Below are 26,239 nucleotides of genomic sequence, written 5' to 3' on the forward strand. Positions count from 1 at the left end.
TGACAGTGAGAGAGAGACATGAGAGAGAATGAGTTGTATTGTGATTTGTTCATTATGAGCTTGTTTTTAGACACGTGTGCCCTTCAAAAATATTTTTTTTTTCCCTACCAGGAACTTCTCATTTAACGAAGTTAATTGACAATTCTGCACTTAACTATTTAAATGAGAAGTTCCTGGTAGGGAAAAAATATATATATTTTTGATGTGAATCCCTGACTCCACCTTGAGAAAGATCAGTTTGTCAATAATGAGTTATGTGGCTGAAATAAATACCAAGTCTATACTGTCACGAATGATCGATTGGAAAGGCCCATATTCATCAATAGTATCTTATTGTCAAGTAAATTGGAAGTGGGTTTTTTTTCAGACACGTCAATCAAATTAAAAGACCGGTCTCTAGACCAATCACGTCGCAGGGGCTGGACCTCCGAGCCCAGGTTGGTGTATCGCATACCAAACCTTTCAATTACGCTGCGCGTTTCAGCAGTGCCGCACCCTCTCTTCAGGCGCTTGGGGATTAACCAACCCAGGTGAAGGACAACACGGTAGTCAGTCACTCGAAACTTCACAAAGGGACTTTGGTACTGCCAGGTGTGACCTTTTTTGTTTGATTAAAGGAACCGTGAGATTTTGGGGAAATTGGATAAGTTATGCAGCCGTATGAAAAGAGGAAAGAACTCAAAGGTAAGACAACAAGGATTCCTCTTTGGTGAAGTTTCACTAACGACGGCTAATGTTTCTTAACTTCCCTCAATCCGTGAAGCCAACAACAATTAGTAGACCGTCTGTGTTGCGTTGGCATACGAGTGAAACCGCCGTGAGAGCTTCCTTGAAATCTGCGAGTCGCACAAGTTTCCTCGCTCAGCTATTTTAACAAGTGGCTCTGTCATTTGAAGTTTTACACGCCGCAGATGTTTTAGGTAAAGTACCATTGCGTTATTTGGGGAAATAAGTTGCTTGTTTCAAAGACCCCCGTAGAGTAGACTAACAGTCTCCGGTCCCTTTTGAGAATTGGCTTTGGCGGCTTGTTCAGTTTTCGAATGCATGTAACTAACCGTGTACATTTCTGGCATGCCATCGCATTCATATCGCGATTCAGTATTTGACTGAACACAGGTTACGTGGTGTGTAGGCTACGCAGGAAAGAAATCCCCCGTGCTTTGCGTAGGTGTAGCCTAATGGACAACGCAGACCGGTCAGGAGAGAGAAAAGGCGGCTGGTTTAAGTTCGTTGTGTTTTACGCCTACTCTACTTCGAGACGTTACATGCGACCTCCATCACACGTCTTGGAGGACTGACTGATAAAGTCACACGGAAACGTCTAGTTTAGATGAAAACTCATGGATGATAAAATAAATGTATATCTGTTTTCCTCATTAGTTAATGTTATTTCTATATAGCCTACATGCACGTTCTTTAACTGTTCGAGTAGTAGCTTAGCCTACAACGTTATAGATTGTAGCCTACATGTGAAAAAAAAGTTGTAAACTGTGGAATTTCCAGGACAGGTCACGGAGGCCGCTGTTTCTTATCAAGCAATGTTTTGGCTTTGCGCTAGGGGGCTGTTTTCGTTACCTTCCAAAACATTATGTGGAGTGATTAGTCCGCGTTTGTTTTTCCACTTTAAATGGAGACATATGCCGCTTGTATCTATCTAGGCGTAGCCCTTTTAATATTCATGTTTGGACTGCGCTGGACTAGTTCGAAGGCAAGGTCGCCCGACAGCTGCAGGCAAGGACAGGCAAGGGCAGGCGCACGTCTTTTGTTTCTTCACGCCCCGTTTCGCTGGGCTCGTTGTTGATTGATAAACAGGGAAATAAACGATGTTAGGCTTTCTATGGAATATGTTTCAGGCCGTGTTAATGTTTCAATGTTTTGTGTGCCCACGTTTATTCTTTACTGTAGTTTATAAACCGCAGCAACTTAGTAAAAGCGTATAGTGGGGATGTAATCGTTGATATCATCACCATACCCGCGTGTTCATATGCGGGACGTGTTTTGCGCACGCCTGCCGGTAAAATGTGCCTTCAAAGCCCTGGCCTACGCGCTGCTCAGCATGACCTTCGCCCTCCTCCTGCCGGAAAGGTTAATTGGGTCACGCTCCCTCTTTGGATAGTGGTGCCGCCGGTATTGTATCCACTGCAAACGTTAACCATGTGTTGTGTTGATCCGACTTCAAGGCCTCTACACACTCAAGTTGAGATTGTTGTGCATACCAGTGTTATCAAGGCCTTGAAGAACTTGAAGACTAACTGAGGAAACTCTGTATCCACACTCTGAGAGAGAAAAGGGTGCCAAAAATGGTTCTATTGCATGCTTCATAGTCTGCGTTTTCATGCACTTTAGTATCCCGGTTATGATCAGGGTTTTGAAGTATCCTGGTTTTGTATTTGCACATGTAAACATCATACCCCGATTTCGGAACCCCGGAAAAGCCCTTATCCCGGTTATGTTAGGTGGTGTACTCCAGAGATACTGTTCCATGTATACAACTTATGCCGGTTTCTCAGGCAAAACACGTATTACATTAGTAACCGGGATACGGAGTGCTAATAGAACTTTAGCGTTGGTAACCGGAATACTGTTATTAGTCATGTAAACAGGGATATTAATAACCGGGTTTCTCTGTGTTCATGTAAACACCATATCCTGAATATGATCTAAATCGGGATAAGCCTCATAACCGGAATACTAAAGTGCATGTAAACGCAGTCATATATGGCACCCTTCAATGGTTCTTTAAATCATTTTGAAGGGCTCATCAAAGAAACCACTAAGGGTTCTTTAAAGCCTGCAGTGGTCCCAAGAACCCCCTCTTTGAAAGAGTGCAGCGCTCAAAAAGGCTTCTGGAACACACCAGCCCGTCACTGAAATGTGAGATTTTGGAATATTTAGGTTGAGATGTTTTCTCTCTCTCTCTCTCTCTCTCTCTCTCTCTCTCTCTCTCTCTCTCTCTCTCTCTCTCTCTCTCTCTCTCTCTCTCTCTCTCTCGGTGTGTTATTTGTGGGGGTGGGCCGGGCCGGGCCGGGCCGGGCCGGGCGAAGAGCGAGGTGCACTTGTGTTGATGTGCAAGATATCCGCGACTTGTCTAAAATGACTGTGTGCAGAAGTCACGGCGCTGGCTGGAATTCCTGAGGAGTCTGTTTATATGTGACACAGGAGCAGCAGCAGCAGCAGCTATAGCCTATCTGGGGCCGCGGCGGGACGCAGCAGCAGCAGCTATAGCCTATCTGGGGCCGCGGCAGGCAAAGGCAGGGCGGTCGCGGGTGGGTGTGTCTGGTGCCATAATGACAGGGTAGAGCTGTAACTGGTGCTTACTGATTCAGTCCGGTTCGTCCAAACTTGCACGTGTACACACACACACACACACACACACACACACACACACACACTCTCTCGGATAGATAGATAGAGATACTAACTCTCAGTCTATAAACAATATGAAATGCATGCATGTAAGCATCCGATGAGTCTATTGACCTACCTCCTCAGCAGATTGTAGTGTGTGTGTGTGTGTGTGTGTGTGTGCCTGTGTCTGTGTTCACGTTCATGCGTTGGTGCTTGCATGTGTGGCTTCTCTCTGTGTGAGAATGTCAAATTATCCCACACACACTTGTACCCTCCTCGACTTCCTCATCTGTGCAGACTCGGCTCATTTCCACTGTGGAGTGAAAGCCCAGCGTCTGGAGAAAAGCCTCAGACTTGGTTTTGGTTCCGTTTCCACGGGTACCAGGGCCACTGCCCAAAGCCGCCTCGCTGGATGGAGCCTTTTCACGGCAGCCATTTTGACATGAAACATTAGCCTGACGTTGTCCTGCTCAAAATTGTAAGTCAGAATTTGGGTGCCTCTCATTCGTGTTTTATACATCCTCCCCTCCTTCCTCGGTCCTTGTCCTCACTGATCTACATAAAGAAGGATGGGGCGGCAACATGGGATGGTCTATCCAGTGCTAGTTATAGATCAGTGGGAACGAGCCAGAGGGACCGAGGATCGATGATCGAGGAGGGATGTTGAGAGAGGCCCTTTGAGTCTGATACTGCTCCATTGGGCTGTGAATATGGGGGGCGTGTTTCAATCGAACGAGGAAAAAAAAAAGCCTCTTCGCTCAATTGAATAGACCTACAATCAATCAGAGCAGAACCTTGAATTGTTGCGGAATGGAATCTTATGTTAGAATGTTCAACACCCACACCTTAAATACAATGCAATGCAACAACAATGGCAGAGAAAAAAAGACAGAAAAAAAAAAAAAAAACTGTCCTTCCTGAAGTGTTGCTTTGGTTTGGGTTGGCTAGTTCTGACTGGGCTTGGGCTGGACCTGGTCTTTAGTGGAAAAAGGCCTACAGCCCTGCAGGCCCAGTGATGTCTTATTTTATAGCCAAGTTTCCTCAGCCAATGGAGGATGTTCTCACGCGCACACACAGACACGCGCACGCACACAAACATACACTCGCACAGGCATGCACACTCATATGTGTGCACTCACACAGATATGTAGGACACACACGTTTGCACGCACGCACACACACACACACACACACAAAATATGCCACTTCACTTTACCTAGTCTTCGAAGTCGGTGCACTAAGTAGCGAAGAGATGAGTTACAGGCACAGAAATGTTAAAACATGCATGAACTTTCCCCAGGGTTGGTCGTAACTGAATGAATGGCGTGGGCAGAGTTCCGTCCTACAGTAGGTGATGGCTCACACATCTAATGTGAGATTAGTTTCAGTAGAAAAAGAGTCAATGAATGATGCAGCAATACGTCTACAGTATGTCTTAATTCCTGCTCTCAGTTCCTGCTCCTATTCTGAGTTCTCTATTTTGACTCAAGTGTCACATCGATCGCACGTTTAATTTCGAGTTGGTCTTTCACACCTCTCTCTCTGAATTTGTTGTCTGTCTGTCTGTCTGTCTGTCTGTCTGTCTGTCTGTCTGTCTCACACCCTCTAGCCGCTTTCAGACAGACGTGTATTTCCGCAATGTTCACAGACATTTTATGGTAGTTTTTTTCCCCCTTGTGCTGTCTGAATGCATATGTCCGCATTATCTACTACCGGAACACAGCTGCTATGTGAATGCAATCACAGAAAAAATCTGCACTTGTCAGTGATGATCAAGGGAAGTATTACGTGTATTAAAGCGCCCGATATCACTAAACAGTTAGCACATCTCTAACACGCTGCAGATCTGTTTTGACCTCACTCTGACCGTCACTATGGTCTAAAAAGGGATAGTAACGGGTCATCCCTCGGTCTCACAGATCCATAGTTACCTTCGTAACCTACGGTAATGCAGCAAGGCTACTCCCGGTGTGTGAACTACACTCGCATGCACAGCTGTCAGCTGTCAGTATGTCCAATGGTTCAATGTTTTCAGTACTGTCTTTCTATACTGAAACATTACATTTCACCTGAAAGCCATATGTCCCTAACTTTTTGTGTATGTGTCAATTGGTCCCTTTGCATCAAATGCTCACACTTAAAGATAGACTATGCAAGTTTTTGTTGCTTAATTTGTCTTAACTGATCAGCTTCGGAGTCATTGGAAGGGTTATTTGACTTATTTCGGGTTGAATGACGGCTTGTTCGCTTCCCCCCAGCGGAAAAACCACGCATGCAAGTTTGTGCCACCGGGACAAACAGAAAGTCTCCAGCCTCGCGATCATGCTTATGAAAAGGCAGACAGACCGATTGAGGAGTGTTCTAAAATATACATGCTAAAGCTGTAGGGGAAGTTCTGCAGAGACATCTGCAAGCGTAAAAACGAGCAAAAATGAAATGAAGCGAGAGCGAAACCGGCAATGAAATCGCCAAACCTGCATAGTTTCCCTTTAACATGACGAGCCAGAAATGTTGCGTGATCGTTTGACACCTGGAATGTTGAATGTTTGGGCATAATCATCTATACTTTGTCGAGGATGACTTAATCGGGGCCAATATCGGCCCAAAATCCAGTCCAGTGCCTGTTCGGCTTTTTTATTTGTTTGTAGGGGGTATGCACGCACGCACGCACGCACGCACGCACGCACGCACGCTCTGTGCCTGCTATTGGGTGCCGTGCCGCCATCTACAGGAACGAGCAAGACCTGGGTGGGCAGTACACATGCAAGCCACGTGGGAGAGAACTGGCCTCTAACAGAGAACAGTGTCCCCAACCACACACACACACACACACACACACACACACACACACACACACACACACACACACTGAAGGCCCCAGCTTTCAGTGATGGAAACGTAGATTGCCTGTTCACTTCCATCAGGAGGAATACGTCAACGAGGCCAGGCCACCGTATTGATCGGAACAACGCCTTACTGTCTGTGAGCAACATTTTCCGACAGTCAATGACACCTGTCTGATTTCTAATCAGAGACTCCTGTATCTCCACTGGCCTCCGAGTCATTTGTTGCCCTCGGCAACATGGTGGCACCCACTGTTGACAAGTACGTTCTAGAGTCCAATGACGTTCTAGAGTCCTACGCACTCGTATCTATGGAAGTGTTGTCAGTCAGAGGGCCTTATTTTAAATGCAGGGCAAAGTGCAAAGGCAGCTAAATGTCTTATGCATGTAACCTACTAACGACATAGTGTAACTGTGAGTTCAGACCAAAAGCGTCAAAGTCGCTGGTGAAGCTCATAGCCCGACGCTCAACCCAGTTCGGCGCATTCGGTGCCGAAAGCGTCAAAGCCATGACGTGAAACATTTGAACAAACCACAAGCAGCAATCCTGCGAGTTTGACATTCTGATTAGTTGACGCCGAACCGTGTCATAGCTCATTACCATAAAGTTAACTGAGGTTCAACTTTTTTTTGACGCCCGTGAAGCTCATGAAGCCACGCTTACGCCCAGAATGCTTTTGACGCCGGTAACGCCGACTCTCCATAGAGAATGAATGATTTCCGGCGCTCTTGACTCTTTTGACGGTCTTGGTCTGAACGCACAGTAACATGTGCTGGTGGACTGGAGCGCTGAGCAGACTCGCCAATGTTTGTGTTCATAGGGTCTTGCTCGTGGTGTAAGATCAGCGAGTAGATTTTGCTATTAACTTGGCCCTAGTTAGACTTCGGACTTTGCACTTTGCCTGCTAATTCAATTTGGGGCCGGGAGAGTGAGTTCTGTAAGTCCTCTGATGTGCTGGTGGCAGTTTGGCAGTGTGGGTGGTTGGTTCAGAGGAAACAAGCTCAACTGAATTCGGTTTCCTCTCAGCTTCTCAGAAATCAGATATTTTGATTTTTTTTTTTCCCGGCAGGACTAAAAAGCAAAGCTGCTGGGGATGTACCAGATAGTAAAATATATATAATATATAAAAATAAATATGATTAAAATGCGTCAATTTGTTTTAACGTGTCAATGTTTCTGTAATTAATTAATCTTAATTAAAGTCCCGGCCCTAATATATATATATATATATATATATATATAAGTACCCTAATCACACCTCCAGATCTTGGTCTGGTTGGAGTGTGAGTAACTGTGGCGGTGTCCTCAAACCGCCTACTTGCACACTTCAAATACTTAGTTGAAGCAGATACTGGGACGATACTAACCATCAAATAGTGGGCACTACGGAAGTAAGCGATCGGTGCACACTAGCAGTGTATACTGACGGAAGTATGCGGTTTGAGACGCAGCCCAAGACTGTGAAAAAAAAAGAAAAAAACGAGTCTGTGAAAAAAATATATTTCCCGCATGCTTATATGCAGTTGATGTGGCTTGAGCGTCATCTCATTCGTGTCACATGTGTTTGCGTCGTCCCTGAACTGAGATAGTTGTAGGCTACAGTACGAGCCGTTTCTTTTTCTTCTTTTTCTTTTTCCTTGGCAAGCTCTGACGAGTTGACTGCTGGAGGAGCACCCAGTGCTGTTGCCTCGCACAACACAAGTAGGTCAAAACATGCCAGGACTGGCGCGGGGCCTCTATTGTCAAGGTCTTCCATGCAGATGCATCCAAAAAACAAACAGCAAAACGAAAAAAAAAAGGATGAAGCACACTGCTTTCGGTCTTGTTAAGCGGTAGAGCGCAGTCTGATCAGGTTTCTACTGCATTGTGTGTGTGTGTCTGTGTGTGTGTGTAGGGGTTATAAGTGCAAGGGCTGGTTGTCTATTAAAGGAGCACGCAATTTTTTTGAGGGAAATAAGGTTATATGCTGTCTACCCCAGAGCTACATAAAAGGATGCATGCTCTGCTCTTTTCTGTGTGTGCAAAACATAACACATTCTGACACTGTTACCTTACCTTAGCATAATTCACTGGCAGTGTGTTACACCAGTTAGCATGATTTAGCATTATCCACTGGTAGTGTGTTACACCAGTTAGCATATCTTAGCATAATCCACTGGAAGTGGGTTACACCAGTTGGCCTATGGGCTCTATACACACGCTAACTTGAAGTCGGCAAACCAGTTTCCTGTTTGTTGACATGGCTGTCAACAAGCATCTCAAGATGAGGGCTTTAGTTGTACCAAAACACAAGAAATACAATGTATGTGAATGATGTTTGTCCTCCAAAGAGCACTGCTGTGCCACTCTGCTTGGCTTCAAGTTGTTAGAAATTATTGATTTTAGCTTCCACCTCTTTTCCTTAAAACACAAGCATACGTGCAGTGGCTGCACAAAATAAGGAGGGAAGGATTTTTGTTTTGGTAGCCTACAACTGAAGCACTCCTTCACAACTGAAGCACTCCTCTTCAGGTGCTTGTCAACCAACAGGAAGAATGGTTTGCCCCAGATTTCAAGTAAGATAGTGCATAGAGAGGATAGAATAGACGGTCATTTGAGGCCATGGGGTTTACAGGGCAGGACATTTCAAAGTCATTACTGTGTGTGGTTACAGGTAGTTAGGGTGTAGTCACAGACAGACTGGTTTAGTGTGGATGTCTGTGTGTGTGCGTTGGCCTGTGTGTGTGTGTGTGTGTGCCTGTGTGTGTGCGTTGGCCTGTGTGTGTGTGTGTCTGTGTGTGTGGGTGCCTGTGCATGTGTCTGTGTGTGTGCCTGTGTGTGTGCGTTGGCCTGTGTGTGTGTGTGCCTGTGTGTGTGTGTGTGTGTGTGTGTGTGTGTGTGTGTGTGGGTGCCTGTACATGTGTCTGTGTCGTGTGTGTGTGTGTGTGTGTGTGTGTGTGTTGGACTGGTGTGTGGTGAATGTGTTTGTGTGGTGAATTGTTTTCCTATCTCTGGTGTGATATTTTTTGTATCTGTGTGAGAGATAACACTTTACTCCTAGAGACTAAAGAGCAACACTGTAGCATTCTAAGATCGACAGTGGTTAGTATGCACCCTAGTGATTGGGAAATTGACAACGGTTGGTATGCACCCTAGTGATTGGCAATTAGTAATTAGCAGTGAACGCTTCCTTTTTAAGTCCGTTTGGGTCTGTGTGTGTGTCTTGCAACACACTTTGGGCAGTTATCGAGTGTGTGTGTGTGTGTGTGTGTGTGTGTGTGTCTGCGTAAGGCTTCACCACACCAAGCTGCAAGATCACAACACTTGATTAAGATGCAAGATGTATTTGGGTCATTCCGTGTCAAATCACCCAATTTCAGCCAATTTGGAAAGTGACCGTCTCCAAAAAAATCTGAAATAAATCACAGGTGTTTGTAGCCTAGACCTATGCACAAATCTTAAATAGTATGTCTGGATCACTAATGGTTTAAAAACTGCAGCCCTTTGAAGCTTCAAGTCATTTTAAGCATTGTGGTGAACAATCCTTTTTGGTCAACTTGCAACGTTATTGGTTCTTTTGGTATTTCACACACATCAGTGAAACTATGTGAATGGAAGCACATTTTCCTGTTGAATTAAGAAATCTAATCAGATGAGATGTGTCTTGTGTAATTTTCCCTCTGCAAAGCTCTGAAAATGGCTATAAATTCATTATGTGAAAAGACATCATCACTTTTGAAGGCTTCTCATTCGAAAGGTATGTGCCACAAATTTCATCAGGTTTTTTTCCCACTCATATATGGACTATAAGGTCATGTCCATGCATCAACTTTGGTTGTAATCGTTGTCATATTGTCAGAGCATTTTGTTTTAATTGGGCTTGATTTTCAAAAAGCCCATTTTCGTCCTATCATTTCACCATGTGGACAGCTAACAGGATTTTTTTTAATTTTACCATATCACATTCTGTATGTGAGGATCATCTGTCCAAAATGTGGGCTTGTTGCTGAGTTTCTTTATTGGAGATATGATTTTTGGAAAATATTCTCTATAAATCCACTGAACTTGCATTGGATCTGCAGTACCACTTTGCACCACATGGGGTGCTCTTTTAATACAATGGAAGTCAATGGAAGAGTAAGAGATTCACTTGTTTGCTGCACATATCCAATCTAAACACACATTTTATGGTTCATAGTTGAATTTCTCCAAGTAATTATTGCAACATGAACAACATACTACTCATAAATACATCTTATTTAGACAAAATAAGCGGATCAAGCAAATTATACACACATAAGACTGACTGGTCATCATACATACAAGATACTTGATGAGTTATCTCCTTTTCATGAATGCGTCTTGGATCCAGGCAATAGCGTTTTGAGCCCTCATACCTTTTGATTAAAACTTTTATGTGATGGAAACATGCATGGTCATCTTCATCAAGTGAAATATCTGCTCTAAACTGCATCTGACGCTTTTTCTGCATCTGATAATGCACTGAATTCTTGAAACCCCTTTTTTCTTGAATATGTTCATGACTTTCATTTTCCAACTTCTATGGTGGTGTAGAAAACTGTTACAAAGATGGCAAGCTAAATCCTCTTGCTGCATGTATGATCAGTCAGTCTTATGTGTGTATATTTAGCTTGATCAGTTTATTTAGCTAAATAAGATTTATTTATGAGTAGTATGTTGTTCATGTTGCAATCATTACTTGGAGCAATTCAACTATGAACCATAAAATGTGTGTTTAGATTGGATATGTGCAGCAAACAAGTGAATCTCTTACTCTTCCATTGACTTCCATTGTATTAAAAGAGCATCCCATGTGGTGCAAAGTAGTACTGCAGATCCAATGCAAGTTCAGTGGATTTATAGAGAATATTTTCCAAAAATCATATCTCCAATAAAGAAACTCAGCAACAAGCCCAAATTTTGGACAGATGATCCACACATACAGAATGTGATATGGTAAAATTAAATAAAATCCTGTTAACTGTCCACATGGTGAAATGATAGGACGAAAATGGGCTTTTTGAAAATCAAGCCCAATTAAAACAAAATGCTCTGACAATATGACAACGATTACAACCAAAGTTGATGCATGGACATGACCTTATAGTCCATATATGAGTGGGGAAAAAACCTGATGAAATTTGTGGCACATACCTTTCGAATGAGAAGCCTTCAAAAGTGATGATGTCTTTTCACATAATGAATTCATAGCCATTTTCAGAGCTTTGCAGAGGGGAAATTACACAAGACACGTCTCATCTGATTAGATTTCTTAATTCAACAGGAAAATGTGCTTCCATTCACATAGTTTCACTGATGTGTGTGAAATACCAAAAGAACCAATAACGTTGCAAGTTGACCAAAAAGGACTGTTCACCACAATGCTTAAAATGACTTGAAGCTTCAAAGGGCTGTAGATTTTAAACCATTAGTGATCCAGGTATACTATTTCAGATTTGTGCATAGGTCTAGTCTACAAACACCTGTGATTTATTTCAGATTTTTTCGGAGAGGGTCACTTTCCGGCACTGGGTGATTTGACACGGAATGACCCATTTACAACATATCAAAGGGTAATTCCGTGTCATCAGATAAGGTTGTTGCTGCACAACTGTCTCAGACTTTCTTCAGACCTTTTTCTATATCAAGAATGTGTCCCAAATCCAAGGACTGTAAAATATTTCTGTTCAACTCTTACGTCTTCATATTATAGGGCAGAAGACAAACATGTTCTCGGTATGACTGCCATACAAACTTTTCAATGGTTCATTGTCCTTGATTTTCTACAAGGGCCTAGATTTGGGGGGAAAAAAGTGCAAATAGAGAACGGTGGTAAAAATATGTTTTTATACATATTTGGTATCAATATTTGTTTTATTTATATACTATACTTTATTGACACAACAGTACTTGAGCTCTCTACAGATAATGGGGTTGAGAATTAAACAATTAAGCTTTTCAGTGCTTTTCAGTGACTTTCATAAGACTGAAATGGTATGTGGGGTAGCTAGTAGGTACTCGAAAATCTATGTGAAAGTAGCTTGTTATATGGGCATTTAGTGTACAAAGTGCCAATTTTGTACCAAAGATAAATAAACTGAGTCAAAATTGTTGTTTTGCCTCAGGGTCAAGAATGAAAACCCATAGGTATACAATGCAACCAAGTAAGTGTTGCAATTTGTCAACTAATTAAGATTAGTTAAACATTTAACTAGAAATATAAGTCAATTTGAGTTAGTGAGTGGGACACATGTTACCCAATGTAATGGTTAAAACAACTTATTAGATTGGTCAGTTTTCCAACTAATGAAAATTGGTTGAAAGTTCAACTAAAGTCTAATTGATTAATTTAACTAATAAGTTATTCGGACACATATATTACACGATCACATTGGGTTAAATTTGACTCTTTTCATAGTTATTTCAACTAATCGGTTTTCAGAGTGTATGAATTGAAACATGGTACATCACTGGCACTTTATACATGAAATGACTATAAACTAAGCTATTCCCATGTTGATTTTCATGTTATGAGCTACCCCATATGCCATTTTACTCCTATAGATATTACTAAAAATGCAATAACATCTTGTTTTATCCTTAATGTTTTCATGTGCATTTGTTGCAGAGATCTCAAATATTGGCTCAACACTAATAAAGTGTGGTATTTGCAAGACAAGACTCTCAATATCACCAGTTTTGCACTTTTTTTTCCATATCTAGGGCCATATTAAACCAATGGGTATTCAGTACTAACTTTTAAGTCACCCATTGTATTCTCAGAATTGTCCCTATTTCTTGTTACTATTTTCTACATTTTCTTTTCTTTTCTTTTTATTTTTTCATATGAATGAGAGATAATGATAGAGTTGAATAATAATTAGAGGTGAATGATGATATTTGTGTAAAGATTTCCTATAGGCCATAGGCTGTGTAAACTAAAGGCAACACATTACGCACCATGTGTTGATTTAGTTTTATCTAACGTTACCCTTAGCATTAGCCATATAATGGTGACTTTTTAACTGTCACATTACGGTTGCACCCATGAGGGAGAGAGAGAGAGAGACACTGTTCCGGTTGCACTGGTGTCCGCTCTGGGAATGGGCTTGTTGCCAAGGCCACAGCGACACACACTCCCATGTGGAATCACACTCTGGTGACGTCACAAATTGGTGAAGGACTCAACTCCCTGCGAACCAGATTGGTTGCTGAAAGTGCTCACCAATGGGGGAACAGGTAGGGGGGGGGGGCACGCATCTTGTGGGCGGGTCCCTGTGTTATTGAACTGACCTGAATACGGATCAGATCCAGGCGATTGGTCAGGAATGTTTTAATGCCTAACTGTGGTTATGACGTAAAGGTGTGGCGCTTGCCTCGCCTGAGGGCATGCACTAGAAAAAGTCTCTGGAAAGAAATGACTGTGACTATAGGCATGAAATGAAAAAAATATGTAAAGTAAAGATTTGAAAGTAGGCTATAACGTTTGAAAGTGAATTTGGCGTACGAGACTGTAATTTCAGTCAGTTTACCAACATTCACTTAACCTCTAGGCATAGTAGCACAAATCCATATTTTGAGCGGGGTCTGAAAGACTATGTTCATAGGAAATGGGGTTGTTCTTGAGCTAATTGCTGTTTATGAACTGCTGGTTATGATTGTTGTTTTGAAGCACTAAATGCTGTTTTTAAACAAGCCAGGGAGGAGACATAATATCCTTGCTGACTGCTCAAAACATGATGTCTGTAATATGTTTGCAGAGTCGACTCGACTGTCACCTAGTCTGTCAGTGTCGCCTGATAGTTGGCACAGGTCTCGCTGCACAGGACGACGTGTAGGGTTGGTGTACCTTGGGCACGGATATCGATGCTGGAATCAGTAGCTGGTGTTCGTACCTTTACCCTTTTTTCCGGTACTTCACTCTGAATAGGTAGTGGGTGGCTGGTGACTAAAGGCATGTTGGTGCACCTGCTCTGCGGCTTATTTTCACCAGGTGATATTCAAATGCACAGACAAGACAGACAGACGGCACTGTCATGATCGTCAGACAGCACTGTCATGATCGTCATGCTCGACAGACGGCACTGTTATGATCGTCATGATCGACAGACAGCACTGTCATGATCGACAGACAGCACGGTCAAAAAAAAGACTAATATCAGCCAGCACTGCCAAACTGAAGCGCCGCTGCTAACGCAAATGGCCATTTATTGACCTGGTGGTTCTCGCTCGACCGCTCTAACAGCTGGAGCTCAGGCAGAGAGCGGAATAAGACGTCTGGGCTGACCCAGAGGCAGAGAAGCCGTCACGGCCTACAACAAAACTCTGTTTAATGTGTCATTGCGCAGCACTCCACCATAGTTATTTCTGACCAATCAGGGGAAATGATTTGTAACAAGATAATGATCCCCCCCCTGTGCTGTTGAGATCATCATGTAAACAACATGAAGCACACACTTTTTTTATTTTATTTTTTTTAATCATAATTACCAAACTTGCCTGAGGGAGAATAGCGTTCATGTCAATCAAAAACGGCAAACGATATTAGATAACTGAGCAAATGTATGGGAACATTTCACTTACATCTTTAAAGCTCTACTGTTTTTGTTTGTTTTGTTTGTTTGTTTGTTTTGAAATGGTGCCAAGAAGGTGAAATGGACTGTGTGTGGACTTCTTCACCACTGTTTTTTCTGGAGTGGTGTATAATTAGGTTGAAGGTGATCATCTGCCTCGTGTGTGTGTCTACGGCGTGTTTTGTTTCTCTTTCTTTTTCATATCCTATGTGTGTGTGTGCGCGACATTCACATACAAATGTGATTGTGTGTGTCTTTCTTTTTGTTTGCATGTGTGAGCACATCTCTGTGTGTGAGTGTCTCTTTTTGTTTGCATTTGTGAGCACATCTGTGTGTGTGTGCGCGCGTGTGCATGCAGGTTGTACATGTGCTATTTGTCTACGAGCAGAAACGTAAAGGCAGTTTGGTTGCACTCTGGAGCTCTGTGTGGTGTAGTACTGTAGGTGCATTTGGCACAGTGGTTTCTATGACCACACTGGCGTCCGGACGACCAGAGCGCCGTGTGGTAAAAGCTTTTCTTCATATACACACATCTCTACATACAAGCGTCTCTATATACACACATCTCTACATACAAGCGTCTCTATATACAATCATCTCTATATACACACATCTCTATACAAGCATCTCTATCTGCATTCTGCACTGATGACTGAGGCTCCCTAGTCTAGCAGTTATTCGCTTACCACACACACAGGCAGGTGTTTTAGTAGATGGATGATTGCTTGTTTTGTCAGTTTGATAATGTCTCAACAATTGATATAAATAGCCTATTGCCAAGCTACCTCAATTTCCCAACTATTAGCCGCGGCTTATACATTGATTTTGCATAATTTCTTTAGCTGTGAGGTTAATACAAGGGGACAGTTAATATGGTGTTAATATGGTTTTGTTTCTTTTAACTTGCATAAAACACTGTGTTTATCACGACTTGGCCTACCATCCAAACATCCCAGATGTCTTTTCCAGATGAAAGCTGTCTGCTAATGGGCTACCTCACTCTAAATGGGCTAGATTTGCAAACAATGAAATACAAAGACTGACCACAAGCTTTTAAGATCAGTCTAGTTTAGTTCACAAATGAGCCTCCAGTTCTGTCGAGTCCTATGTTACACTGTGCCTTGTCCAGTATCTACACATCAACACATTACTACTTTTCATTGCTTCCAAGATTATATTGTTGGCCTGCCCCCCCCCCCCCCCCCCCCCCCCCCCCCCCTACAGGGATACCTATTGTCTAAAGGGGCGTTCCAACAACAATAAATATAAATATAGCTGCAAGCAGCAATGTGGGGGCCAAGCAGGCAAGTCATAAGGCCAGAATGCCATGGTAACTCAATGCTGTTACGTCAGAAAAGTATTGCTAATATGAATGACCAAGTCCACACATAAGCTAGGCTATGACGATAACAACATGAAGAATGATATAGTTGGGACAGCCAATCAGAATCCATCCCGTTTTAGACATCACATTCATCAACACGAGGAGAGATTTCCTCCTGCGTTGGTCAGTGTGGAAGCCCATATTGTTATAGTTGCAGTTATCTTTCTGGTTATTCGGCCCAGTGTGAAACAGCCCTTAATGTAGCCTGACAAGCCAGACTGGCCAGACCCACATCAGGATGTAGGGTCTGGGAACTCACTGTAGGCAGGGCTCAATCGGAGGCATGGGATAAACAGTTGTCTTTCAAATTCCCTCTCCGCAATAGGATAACACTAAACAAATCATCATCTTGTTTTCAAATAGTAGGACGCGTTACCGTCGCAACTTCTGGTCGCATGTCAGTCACCATTATGTTAAGCCCGCCCACCGACTGTAGGCCTATACACGCTGTGTTTGCCCGTCCGTTTCTTGGTTTCTCAGCTCCCTAGCTCTATGGATCGTGCCTAGACTGCCCCAACAGCCAAAATACATTTGCTGCCGCTAGGGGCGTCTAGATTTCTAGGCTAATACCAATGAGTTTCTTGTGCCTTAAAAAGATTTTCCCAGAATCATTTCAGTGGTTCATCAACCTGTAACTGGGTGAACGGCACTTCTGCATTCACTACGCGGCTCTCTACCGGCTATAACCGCACTAATGTAAGTTCACCAGATCGGGTAGCGGATCAGTTGTTCGATGGTTATGGTTATCGGTCCTTAAGACAATTTAGCACCGAGTGGCTAGCGTTGACATGGACATCTTGCACTCACCATGATCACTGTGCCGACCGGAGCAATCGTTAACCCCATTCGCTTCATGTAAACACGTTTAAAGCAACACTAAAGAGTTTTTCGTACCTTAAAATAGTGTTTCCAGAATCATTTCAGCGGTTCATCAACTCGTAACAGGGTGAAAGGCACTTCTGCTTTCACTTCGTGGCCCTCTATCGGCTATAACCGCACTATGAACTTCAATGGCTTTGCGATATTTGACATGTAGGCTTTGTTCTAATTCGCCCATTTTTAGTGGCTATTTCTAAATTCAAGATTTTCGTATGAAGAAGGGCACAACCATACCTCATGTTCATGATGGCTCTTTGGTTATGCACAACCTCCCCTAATTCATCAAAACCAAGACAAAAATGGTTTCCATTATATGTCCTCTTTTACATTTGATTCAGTTTGAAATCGGTTTGAAATACAAAGGTCCATGGAAAACTTGGCTACTGTTCAGTTGTTGTTCAGTTATTATGTGTCATTATAATAAATTACTCATTTTAGGAATGCTGATTATCAACCACAGGTGAATTCGGGACATTTCTTTTTTCATTTCAAAACTAAAACACAAATATTCAGACAGCAGTATCTCTCTATGATCATATTGGCTGTTGATTGACCACAGTTGGAAGTTTCTTACCTGTAGCACAAGGAATTTAAAAATTGTCTGTATACTAGAAAATGGTGTTGAGGTGTAGTGCTTTCTTTCACAAGGAATGTTTGTGTGTGTTTCTTTGTTCCTGGGAAAGAAAGGAGAAATGTGTTGGCCGATTGCTGAATATGTTTCAGTTCTGCTAAAGAGAGTGTGTGTGTGTGTGTGTGTGTGTGTGTGTGTCTCTGTCTCTGTGTGTCTGTGTGGGCGGGCGTACATACCAGAGTGTGTCTGAAAGGCAGGTTTTATCAGTGTGTGTGTGCGCTTATTCTCGGATGAACTTGACCACAGAATGACACTAGCTCTGTTAATCAGTTACATCGATTTCAGAGGTGTGTGTGTGTGTGTGTGTGTGTGTGTGTGTGTGTGTGTGTGTGTGTGTGTGTGTGCGCATTTCTTCTTATTACAGCAGTCTGATGTGTTTTGCAGATTGTCGAATGCATGATAACTTGTTTGGTGAATCTGATGTGATGTGTAGTAACTTGAGGTCTTCGAGGTAATCATTTTAGACTTTCAAAATATAGAGACTATCGCTGCACACTGGTCTTATATTAGAAATTGTTTATTGGGAGCTAAAAACCCGTTTCACAGTAAGCTTCCTCAGGTTTGCAGTACATATATTTTTAAAAATCTTTTTAAATGGCAAATGGAAATTATTTAAAGAGACCCTATGCAACTTTCTGTAGGAGACGATCGCTCCTTGTTTACATCTGGAAGTCTGAGACGAAGAACCACGCTTGCAATTTATATATTTAAATATAGCCTATACATGTATAAATATACACGCTAAAGCTGTCGGGGAAGCTCTGCAGAGAAAATGCAAGCATAAAACGAGCGAAAACGAACAACGAAACCGAAACCAAAGATGAAATCGCCAATCCTGCATAGTTCCTCTTTAACATGTTTTTATTTGTTATATATAACAAATAATAGTCTAATCTGCTTTGCCATAGCGAGTGAAAAATGTACTCCTGTATCACGACTATGCACATTCATGTTATTATGTAAACTAATAAGAGTGCTAATTTAAACATCAGCAATGCATAATGCTGACATGCCCTCATTTTATTGATCATTAAAGTACAAATAGGCCTATGTGGTGTCCACAGGGGCAACCAGGGGCGATCGGGTTGCCCCATTTTGTGACAATTTGGTTGCCAAGGGCAGTTGGACAACGGATGATGTGGAGGCCTTCTCTCCACACAGAAACCCACACACGCCATATATAGACTCCTTTGCATTTCTCTGGGCTTGTGGGAAGCTCATGTACTCCTCGTTCACTATCTGTTCTCTGTCTGTGCCCCTTCTGCATTTTCCCTGATCTTCTCTCTCTCTCTCTGTCTCTTTCTCTCAGTCTCTCTCTCTTTCTCTGTCTCTCTCTCTCAGCCTGCCTCTCTCTCTCAGCCTCTCTTTCTCTGTCTCTCTCTCTGCTTGTCTCTCTCTCCTTATCTCTCTGTCTCTCTCTGTCTCTCTCTCTGTCTCGCTCTCAGTCTCTCTCTTTCTCTCTCTCTCTCTCTGTCTCTCTCTCTGTCTCACCCTCAGTCTCTCTCTCTGTCTCTTTCTCTGTCTCTCTCTCTGTCTCACCCTCAGTCTCTCTCTCTGTCTCTCTCTCTCTCTCTCTCTAGATTTCCATTTCCACCCCCCCCCCCCCACACACGCACACACTGACTCTCCTTGTAGAACCTGTGTATGAGAGAGTTTTTGAGAGTAGGCTAAGTGTGTGTGTGTGTGTGTGTGCGCGTGCGCGTGTGTGTGTGTGTGTGTGTGTGTGTGAGTGCGCGCACGCGTGTGTGTATTTTGAGAGTGTGTGTGTTTGCATTGAGATTGGGTTTCTCTGCCGTTCTGCCCTAGTGTGATTGTGATTGTGAAAGAGCTGGGCGTAGGTACAGTAAGCCTCATCCCTCCTCTCTCCTTACAAACACTGCTGAGGGACGGAGCAAGACCAGGCCTGTCCTGTCTGACTGCGCACACTGATGTGGTTCTTTTGTGTACGCAAGTAAGTGTGTGTGTGTGTGTGTGTCATACAGTATGTTTCCTGTGTGTATGTGTGTGTGTGCGCATGTGCAGCTTGAAAACAAGCGTGTGTGTGCGTGTGTGTTCGCATGTGCAGCTTGAAAACAAGTGTGTGTGCGTGTGCTTATGTGTTTTTTTTTGTGTGTATGTGCGTGCGTGTGTGTGTGTGTGTGTGTGTGTGTGTGTGTGTGTGTGTGTGTGTGTGTGTGTGTTTTGTGGTCTGTATCCAGCATTTAGGGAATTTGTTCAATTGTCTCATGCTGAGACAGCATGCACTAACCAGTGTGGCGTTTCGAGCACCAGACTCCAGTCTCCGAAGCGCATCTGTTTGTTTATAGCGGCGTCTCCTTTGTTTACGCCACACAGTCGTTGTTGATTACGGGCTCGTTCTTTCCCTCGCTGATTGTTTGCGTAAACAGCAGGAGTCTGGCATCCAGGCGCTGGGTTTTCGTGATCCTAATGGAGACGGTGTAGTTTGTGGATCTCATGCCCTTGACAAAAGCGCTCGCCTTTATAACATGGAAACAGTTTATGGGCTCAGTGAAGGTTGTTGGGTTGGATTATCAGTTTAGTGTCTGTGTTTTATGAGGTCAGAAGGGTGGACTATGCTTACGCACGTAGGCTACATACACACACCAGCCATTGGTATGCGAAAGAGGGGGAAAAACGTTTTTCATGATAAGGCATTGGAACAGGGACGGTCACAGTCTTTTCATCTCATCCGTTCAACCATGTTTGTCCAATCTCTCTGCAACTTTACCAAAGTCAGAGGGTAGCCTATAGAAGTAGTCTACTTTACAGAGCTCAATGGACATACCCCATGTTTCACAATTTTTTTCACACATTTGTTCAGAACTGTTTCATTCAAGGTGACTTAAGTCGTTATCATATTATTCCCTTTTCCCAGCCTCAAAAGGGCCTGTCCCAAGGAGAAGAAAAATATCACTTTGAAACTTAAACACACCTGGGGAAATCAAACAGTCCACCCAGCTGTTGACTGACTAGACAACTAGCCAATTAGGCTAGACACAAATGGAGGTAGAAAGGGCTGTTGGAACCCAATGTTGCGTAATCTCACGTAGGCTAACGTATCTGCAGAATGTGTGCTGTCATGAACAAATAATCAAAAATACAGTATTTATTCTTTTTATATCAGTTGTTTATATATTAGTATTATAATAATGCACCTCCCCCTGGTCAAACACCATATTTCCTGTGAGAAACAGACTGCATCTTATTTAACTAAAAAAAATTGTGAGGTAATTGCATTGTGAACTCGAAATCGTGAATTGTATCGAAATGGGACATCGCATTGTTACATCCCGATTCATTCAATCACGTTTTCTAATTCTTGTTTTCTGTTTCTTTGTATTGTAACAGGAATCCATATGAAGAGCTCACCCTACTTCCAAATGGTTTAGATTGGATCATCTCCCTGTCTATCAAACCTCAATGCCTCCGCCCACTCCCCATAAACCAGGTCCTTTATAACTTCACCAACTGACCCAAACAGTCTCCTCCCCCTGACCAATCAGGTTTTCGCCCCAACCCCTAAACCCTGCCCCTTTTTGAATTCCATCCCCTTCCCGCTCATTGGCCAAAACAAAGTAGTCAACAACACCAACAACCAACATCAACCAACAACAACAACAACAACAACAACAACAACAACAACAACAACAGGAAAACCATGGATACCGACACCGAAGACCAGCCCGGCTGCTACTACAACAAGTCGGTGGAGTTCTTCTACATCAACAGTGGCAAGAACATCAGCTCGGTCTGGCGCCCGCGAGACTACGTGGTCGTCACGCTGGGGATGGCCGTGTGCATCATCGTCATCCTCGCCAACATCCTGGTCATGACGGCCATCTTCATCAACCGCCGGTTCCACTTCCCCATCTACTACCTGCTGGGGAACCTGGCGGCCGCGGACCTGTTCGCCGGAACCTCTTACCTGTTCCTCATGTTCCACACGGGGCCCTGGACCATCAAGCTCTCCAAGCACAGGTGGTTCGTACGACAGGTGAGAAGGGACGAACGGTCTTACACACACACACACACACACACACACACAGGGCCCTGGACCATCAAGCTCTCCAAGCACAGGTGGTTCGTACGACAGGTGAGAAGGGACAAACTATCTTACACACACACACACACACACACACACACACACACACACACACACACACAGGGCCCTGGACCATCAAGGTCTCCAAGCACAGGTGGTTCGTACGACAGGTGAGAAGGGACGAACTATCTTACACACACACACACACACACACACACACACACACACACACAGGGCCCTGGACCATCAAGCTCTCCAAGCACAGGTGGTTCGTACGACAGGTGAGAAGGGACAAACTATCTTACACACACACACACACACACACACACAGGGCCCTGGACCATCAAGGTCTCCAAGCACAGGTGGTTCATACGACAGGTGAGAAGGGACAAACTATCTTACACACACACACACACACACACACACACACACACAGGGCCCTGGACCATCAAGGTCTCCAAGCACAGGTGGTTCATACGACAGGTGAGAAGAGACAAACTATCTCAGACACGCTCACGCTCACGCTCACACTCACACTCACAAAGGAACAGCTGATGGCGTACGTTTGTCTAGTTGCCACTATTGAATCCATCTAGACCTGCTCCACTGTATGGTGGCCCAAGACGGGTCAACACGGTACTAAAGTCGTAACGTTGTCATCATCCAGAACACTCTGACAGGAAGGAATGTGTCAGGACGTTGCTCTGAATAGCGACTTCAAAACATTATTGTTACCTGTGTTACAGTCCCATCCGACTCTGTTGAGGCAGCCATTCTGGAATGTGTCCCCGTGATGTCACGAAGGACCCAGCTGCCTCCAACATGTTGTGGCTGATTAGAAACATTGGTTTACATAGGGGGGGTTATGTTTGGATAGTGTGTGGGGGGGGGTGCGTGAAGCAGTGTTGTCCATTTTAAATGGTTTACTAACAAGTTTGAACTAGATATAGATAGATAGATAGATAGATAGATATTGTTCCCCAAGGGGGACTATGTTTTCCATAGTTCAATTGTTACATTGTATGTCGCATTGGACAAAAGCGTCTCTCAAACACCATCACCATGGAGGGTTAAACCTCCTAGTTGTACTTGGTATGGTTGAGGCTGACCTTATTATAACCTGAGAGTGTATCATGTCGTCGCTAGTTTCCTTTCCATCTGCGTGTGTGAAAACAAGCTAACTTCCTACACGGATATACTGTAACCAGCCCATGCAGATGCTCCTCCGTCTGACTTCCTCCAGCTGCAGCTGTGGTGGAGGAGACTGAATGGTGACCAGTAGACTTACATTATTCCCTGTTGAATACAGAGGGAAGGATGTAAACAGCACTACTGTTTTGTCTACAGTAGTGAGGAGGAGTGGATACAAAATAGCCTTCTGATTCCCTGCACTGAATAATAATAATAATAATAATAATAATAATAACAACGAAACAATACACTGTCTAGCTAAGCTATTTCTTTCTTTCAAATTCGGCATGACCGTAACATTCTACAGTGCTGTATTTCCCACGTACTGTATAGGCCTACTGTAGAATGGCTCTCCCTCTCTCCCTCTCTCCCTCTCTCTCTGGGTCCTTTCCTCATCTTTCTGTTCATTGCTGAGTGTTTGATGCCTTGGTGCTGAGTGGCTAGCATAGCAATTAGCGTCACTGAGAAAAGCTCCCAGCCCTCCCACGCTTGCATTCCTGGAGCTCCTGCTCGACCTTGTCTTTCACTCCTCTCTTCCTCCCTCCCTCCCTCCCTCCCCCTCTCCTCTGTCCATCCTCCCCTCCCTCCCTCCCCCTCTCCTCTGTCCTCTGTCCATCCGCCGTAACCTATTGCCCCATATCCTCCTTGCAGTGCTATCTCATTCTTCAAATTATTTTTAGATATATTTATTTTTTTGTCTCTCTTTTGGCTCCTTGTCCTGTTCTCTTCTCCTCCTTCTCCTCCCCCTCTTTCTGGTAAATCTTTCTTTCTTTCCTTCTTTCTTTCTCCAAATTATTTTTATTCTTCTTGTTTTTTGTCTCGTTTGGCTCATCTTCCTGTTCTCTACTCCTCCTCCCACTCTTTCTGGTAAATCTTTCTTTCTTTCTTTCTTTCTTTCCAACTGCTTATACACTCCTTACGGTCATTTACAAGGTGAGTTTTTGAGCTTGTAACATAAGGAGAGCATTTGGTTGTCTGCAAATGGCGCACAAATCGTATAACATTGCAAATCTGACACCAATTTGAAAAAAAAGAAGAAATTGGCAAAGTAGTAGTAAGCAACAGACACGTACACACATCAGACCATCTTCACCATGACTCAGTCCTTCCAACTAAATCATTCTCCTCTTCAGGCATGCAAACTCCTCACCTTTCGGCGAAATTCGCCGTTTTGAATAAAAAATAGGTGACTTACATGATTCGTGCAGATCCGATGAGAAAATACTTAGGGGGGGGGTCAATGTGAATTGAATTTACAACTGAGTTTAAAAATCATGCGCAGACGCTAACGCATCTTGAGGTGTTTCCAGAGTCGCATTTAAAACGTGTCTGATCAGCAAGGGATGCGTGAATGTAGCCCTTATGCGTTTAACATTAGTGGAGCTAATAGCTTGGTTTGACAAAGACGCAACGAACAGAACGCGCAGGCCAATATAGCCTCCCTGTTGTGAGCGCAGATGCGTCTCAGGTGGAATAGTGATTCTGGACAGATGGAGGAGAGATGCCGAGGGATTTCACAGGTGGGCTAGTTGAAACTTTCAACTTCTATTAGAGAAAGACGCTGAGTGAAGCAACGGGCATAGGTTGTTTTCTTCTAATGTTATGAAAGTCAGCGAAATTAGACAAAAATGTAGACATAACGAGTTATTTTGATGAAGAATACGTGCAGTTCGAACCATCTAGATCGGCAAAAGGTGAAGCAAATAGGCAGACTTTATCAGTATATCAAAGGCTAATGTGACTGTCGAATTAAATGCTCACAAACTGGTCTGGTTTGTTTTGTCCGGAGACGTAGTTGATTGACATGCTAATGCTGTCTTTAAGAAACGTGGGCCCTGTTACTCGAAGCACACTGCGCATAGACATTACGCAAAGCCTACGCAAAAGATCTGCAACTCAATGATTCGCTATAGTAACGTAGCCAAAAAAAAGTTGCGACTGCTTCAGACCACACGTAACGCACGTAACCGTTTGAGTGTGTGTGACTTGCGACAAGTTTCAGTTACACCCGGATCATTACGAGTTCGTAAGCCATGCGTAACGTAAATTTACATTTGATTGTCGAGTTACAGGACCCTGATCAGTAGCCTAGTCTGTGCCTACAGGTAGCCTACAGTTTAACATGTAATATGAAGACAGTTTCACATAACTTTATTGGTTGGTTTAAACACACTAGCACAATATAAACCACAAGTAGCCTAGGCTGCATATTAAAACATTTAAAAACAATTTGAAAAAATAAAGCCTATTTTTATATAATAATATTAGGCCTAGTTTGAAATAGTGTGTCTCAAGCAAGTTTATTGATTACCTGGTTTGGTCCAACAAATATTCAGACTTATAGTTTAAAGGGACACTTCACCGATTAGCAGCTTTGTAAATCTTTAGAAAACCAGTCATGTTTTTGAATGGTCGTGCATCATTCCCTCATTTTGCCTTGAGATGGGAGAAATACGGATTTCAGTGAAACCCATGAATAGGACTTCCTGCTTTCAATGATGTAAAATGATGATTTTTACATCACTGAAAGCAGGAAGTCCAACATTGAAATCAGTATTTCTCCCATCTCAAGGCAAAATGAGGCAATAATGCACGACCATTCAAAAACATGACTGGTTTTCTAAGATACAAAGCTTAATGCTAATCGGTGAAGTGTCCCTGCAGGCCTATGAAATCATCAGAAAAGAAAGCGGGTCCCTCACACTGGAAGATTTTTTGTTTTTGCGGGGGGGGGGGGGGGGGGGGGGGGGTCTGGGGGTCGGAGAAGAGTCTCACCTTTTTCACCCTGATCAGTTTGCATGCCTGCCTCTTCCTTTTCCTCTCCTCCTCTTCCTCTCCTCTCCTCCTCTTCCTCTTCCTCGTCAGGGGTCTGATCGACACCAGCCTGACGGGTGTCGGTCATCAACCTGCTTGCCTTTGCGGCAGAGCGACACCAGACCATCTCCAACTAAATCATTCTCCTCTTCCTCCTCTTCCTCCTCATCAGGGTCTGATCGACACCAGTCTGACGGCGTCGGTGATCAACCTGCTGGCGATCGCGGTGGAGCGTCACCAGACCATCTTCACCATGACTCAGTCCTTCCAACTAAATCATTCTCCTCTTCCTCCTCTTCCTCCTCGTCAGGGTCTGATTGACACCAGCCTGACGGCGTCGGTGATCAACCTGCTGGCGATCGCGGTGGAGCGGCACAGACCATCTTCACCATGGCAGCTGCCACAGCACCATGACCAACCGGCGCGTGGTGCTGCTGATCCTGGGCATCTGGGCCGTGGCCATCGTCATGGCGCCTGGTGCCCACCATGGGCTGGCACTGCCTGTGCGACCTCGACGAGTGCTCCACCATGGC

General features: G+C 43.7%; 1 protein-coding gene across 1 annotated transcript in view; it reads left to right on the plus strand.

Moving 5' to 3' along the window:
• The first annotated feature begins 487 nt into the window (after positions 1-487).
• The window catches only part of lpar2b (lysophosphatidic acid receptor 2b), a 42,419-nt gene continuing 16,667 nt past the window's right edge, over positions 488-26,239 (plus strand). Inside the window, 5 exon segments of the mRNA XM_062540054.1 lie at positions 488-684; positions 21,008-21,653; positions 25,879-25,967; positions 26,104-26,179; positions 26,181-26,239. The exon segment at positions 26,181-26,239 is cut by the window's right edge and continues 12 nt beyond it. Coding sequence (XP_062396038.1) covers positions 21,318-21,653; positions 25,879-25,967; positions 26,104-26,179; positions 26,181-26,239 — 560 coding nt within the window. The 5' untranslated portion in view covers positions 488-684; positions 21,008-21,317.

This window comes from Sardina pilchardus, chromosome 1 (assembly GCF_963854185.1).
Source record: "Sardina pilchardus chromosome 1, fSarPil1.1, whole genome shotgun sequence".
In the NCBI taxonomy this organism is placed as follows: Eukaryota; Metazoa; Chordata; class Actinopteri; order Clupeiformes; family Clupeidae; genus Sardina; species Sardina pilchardus.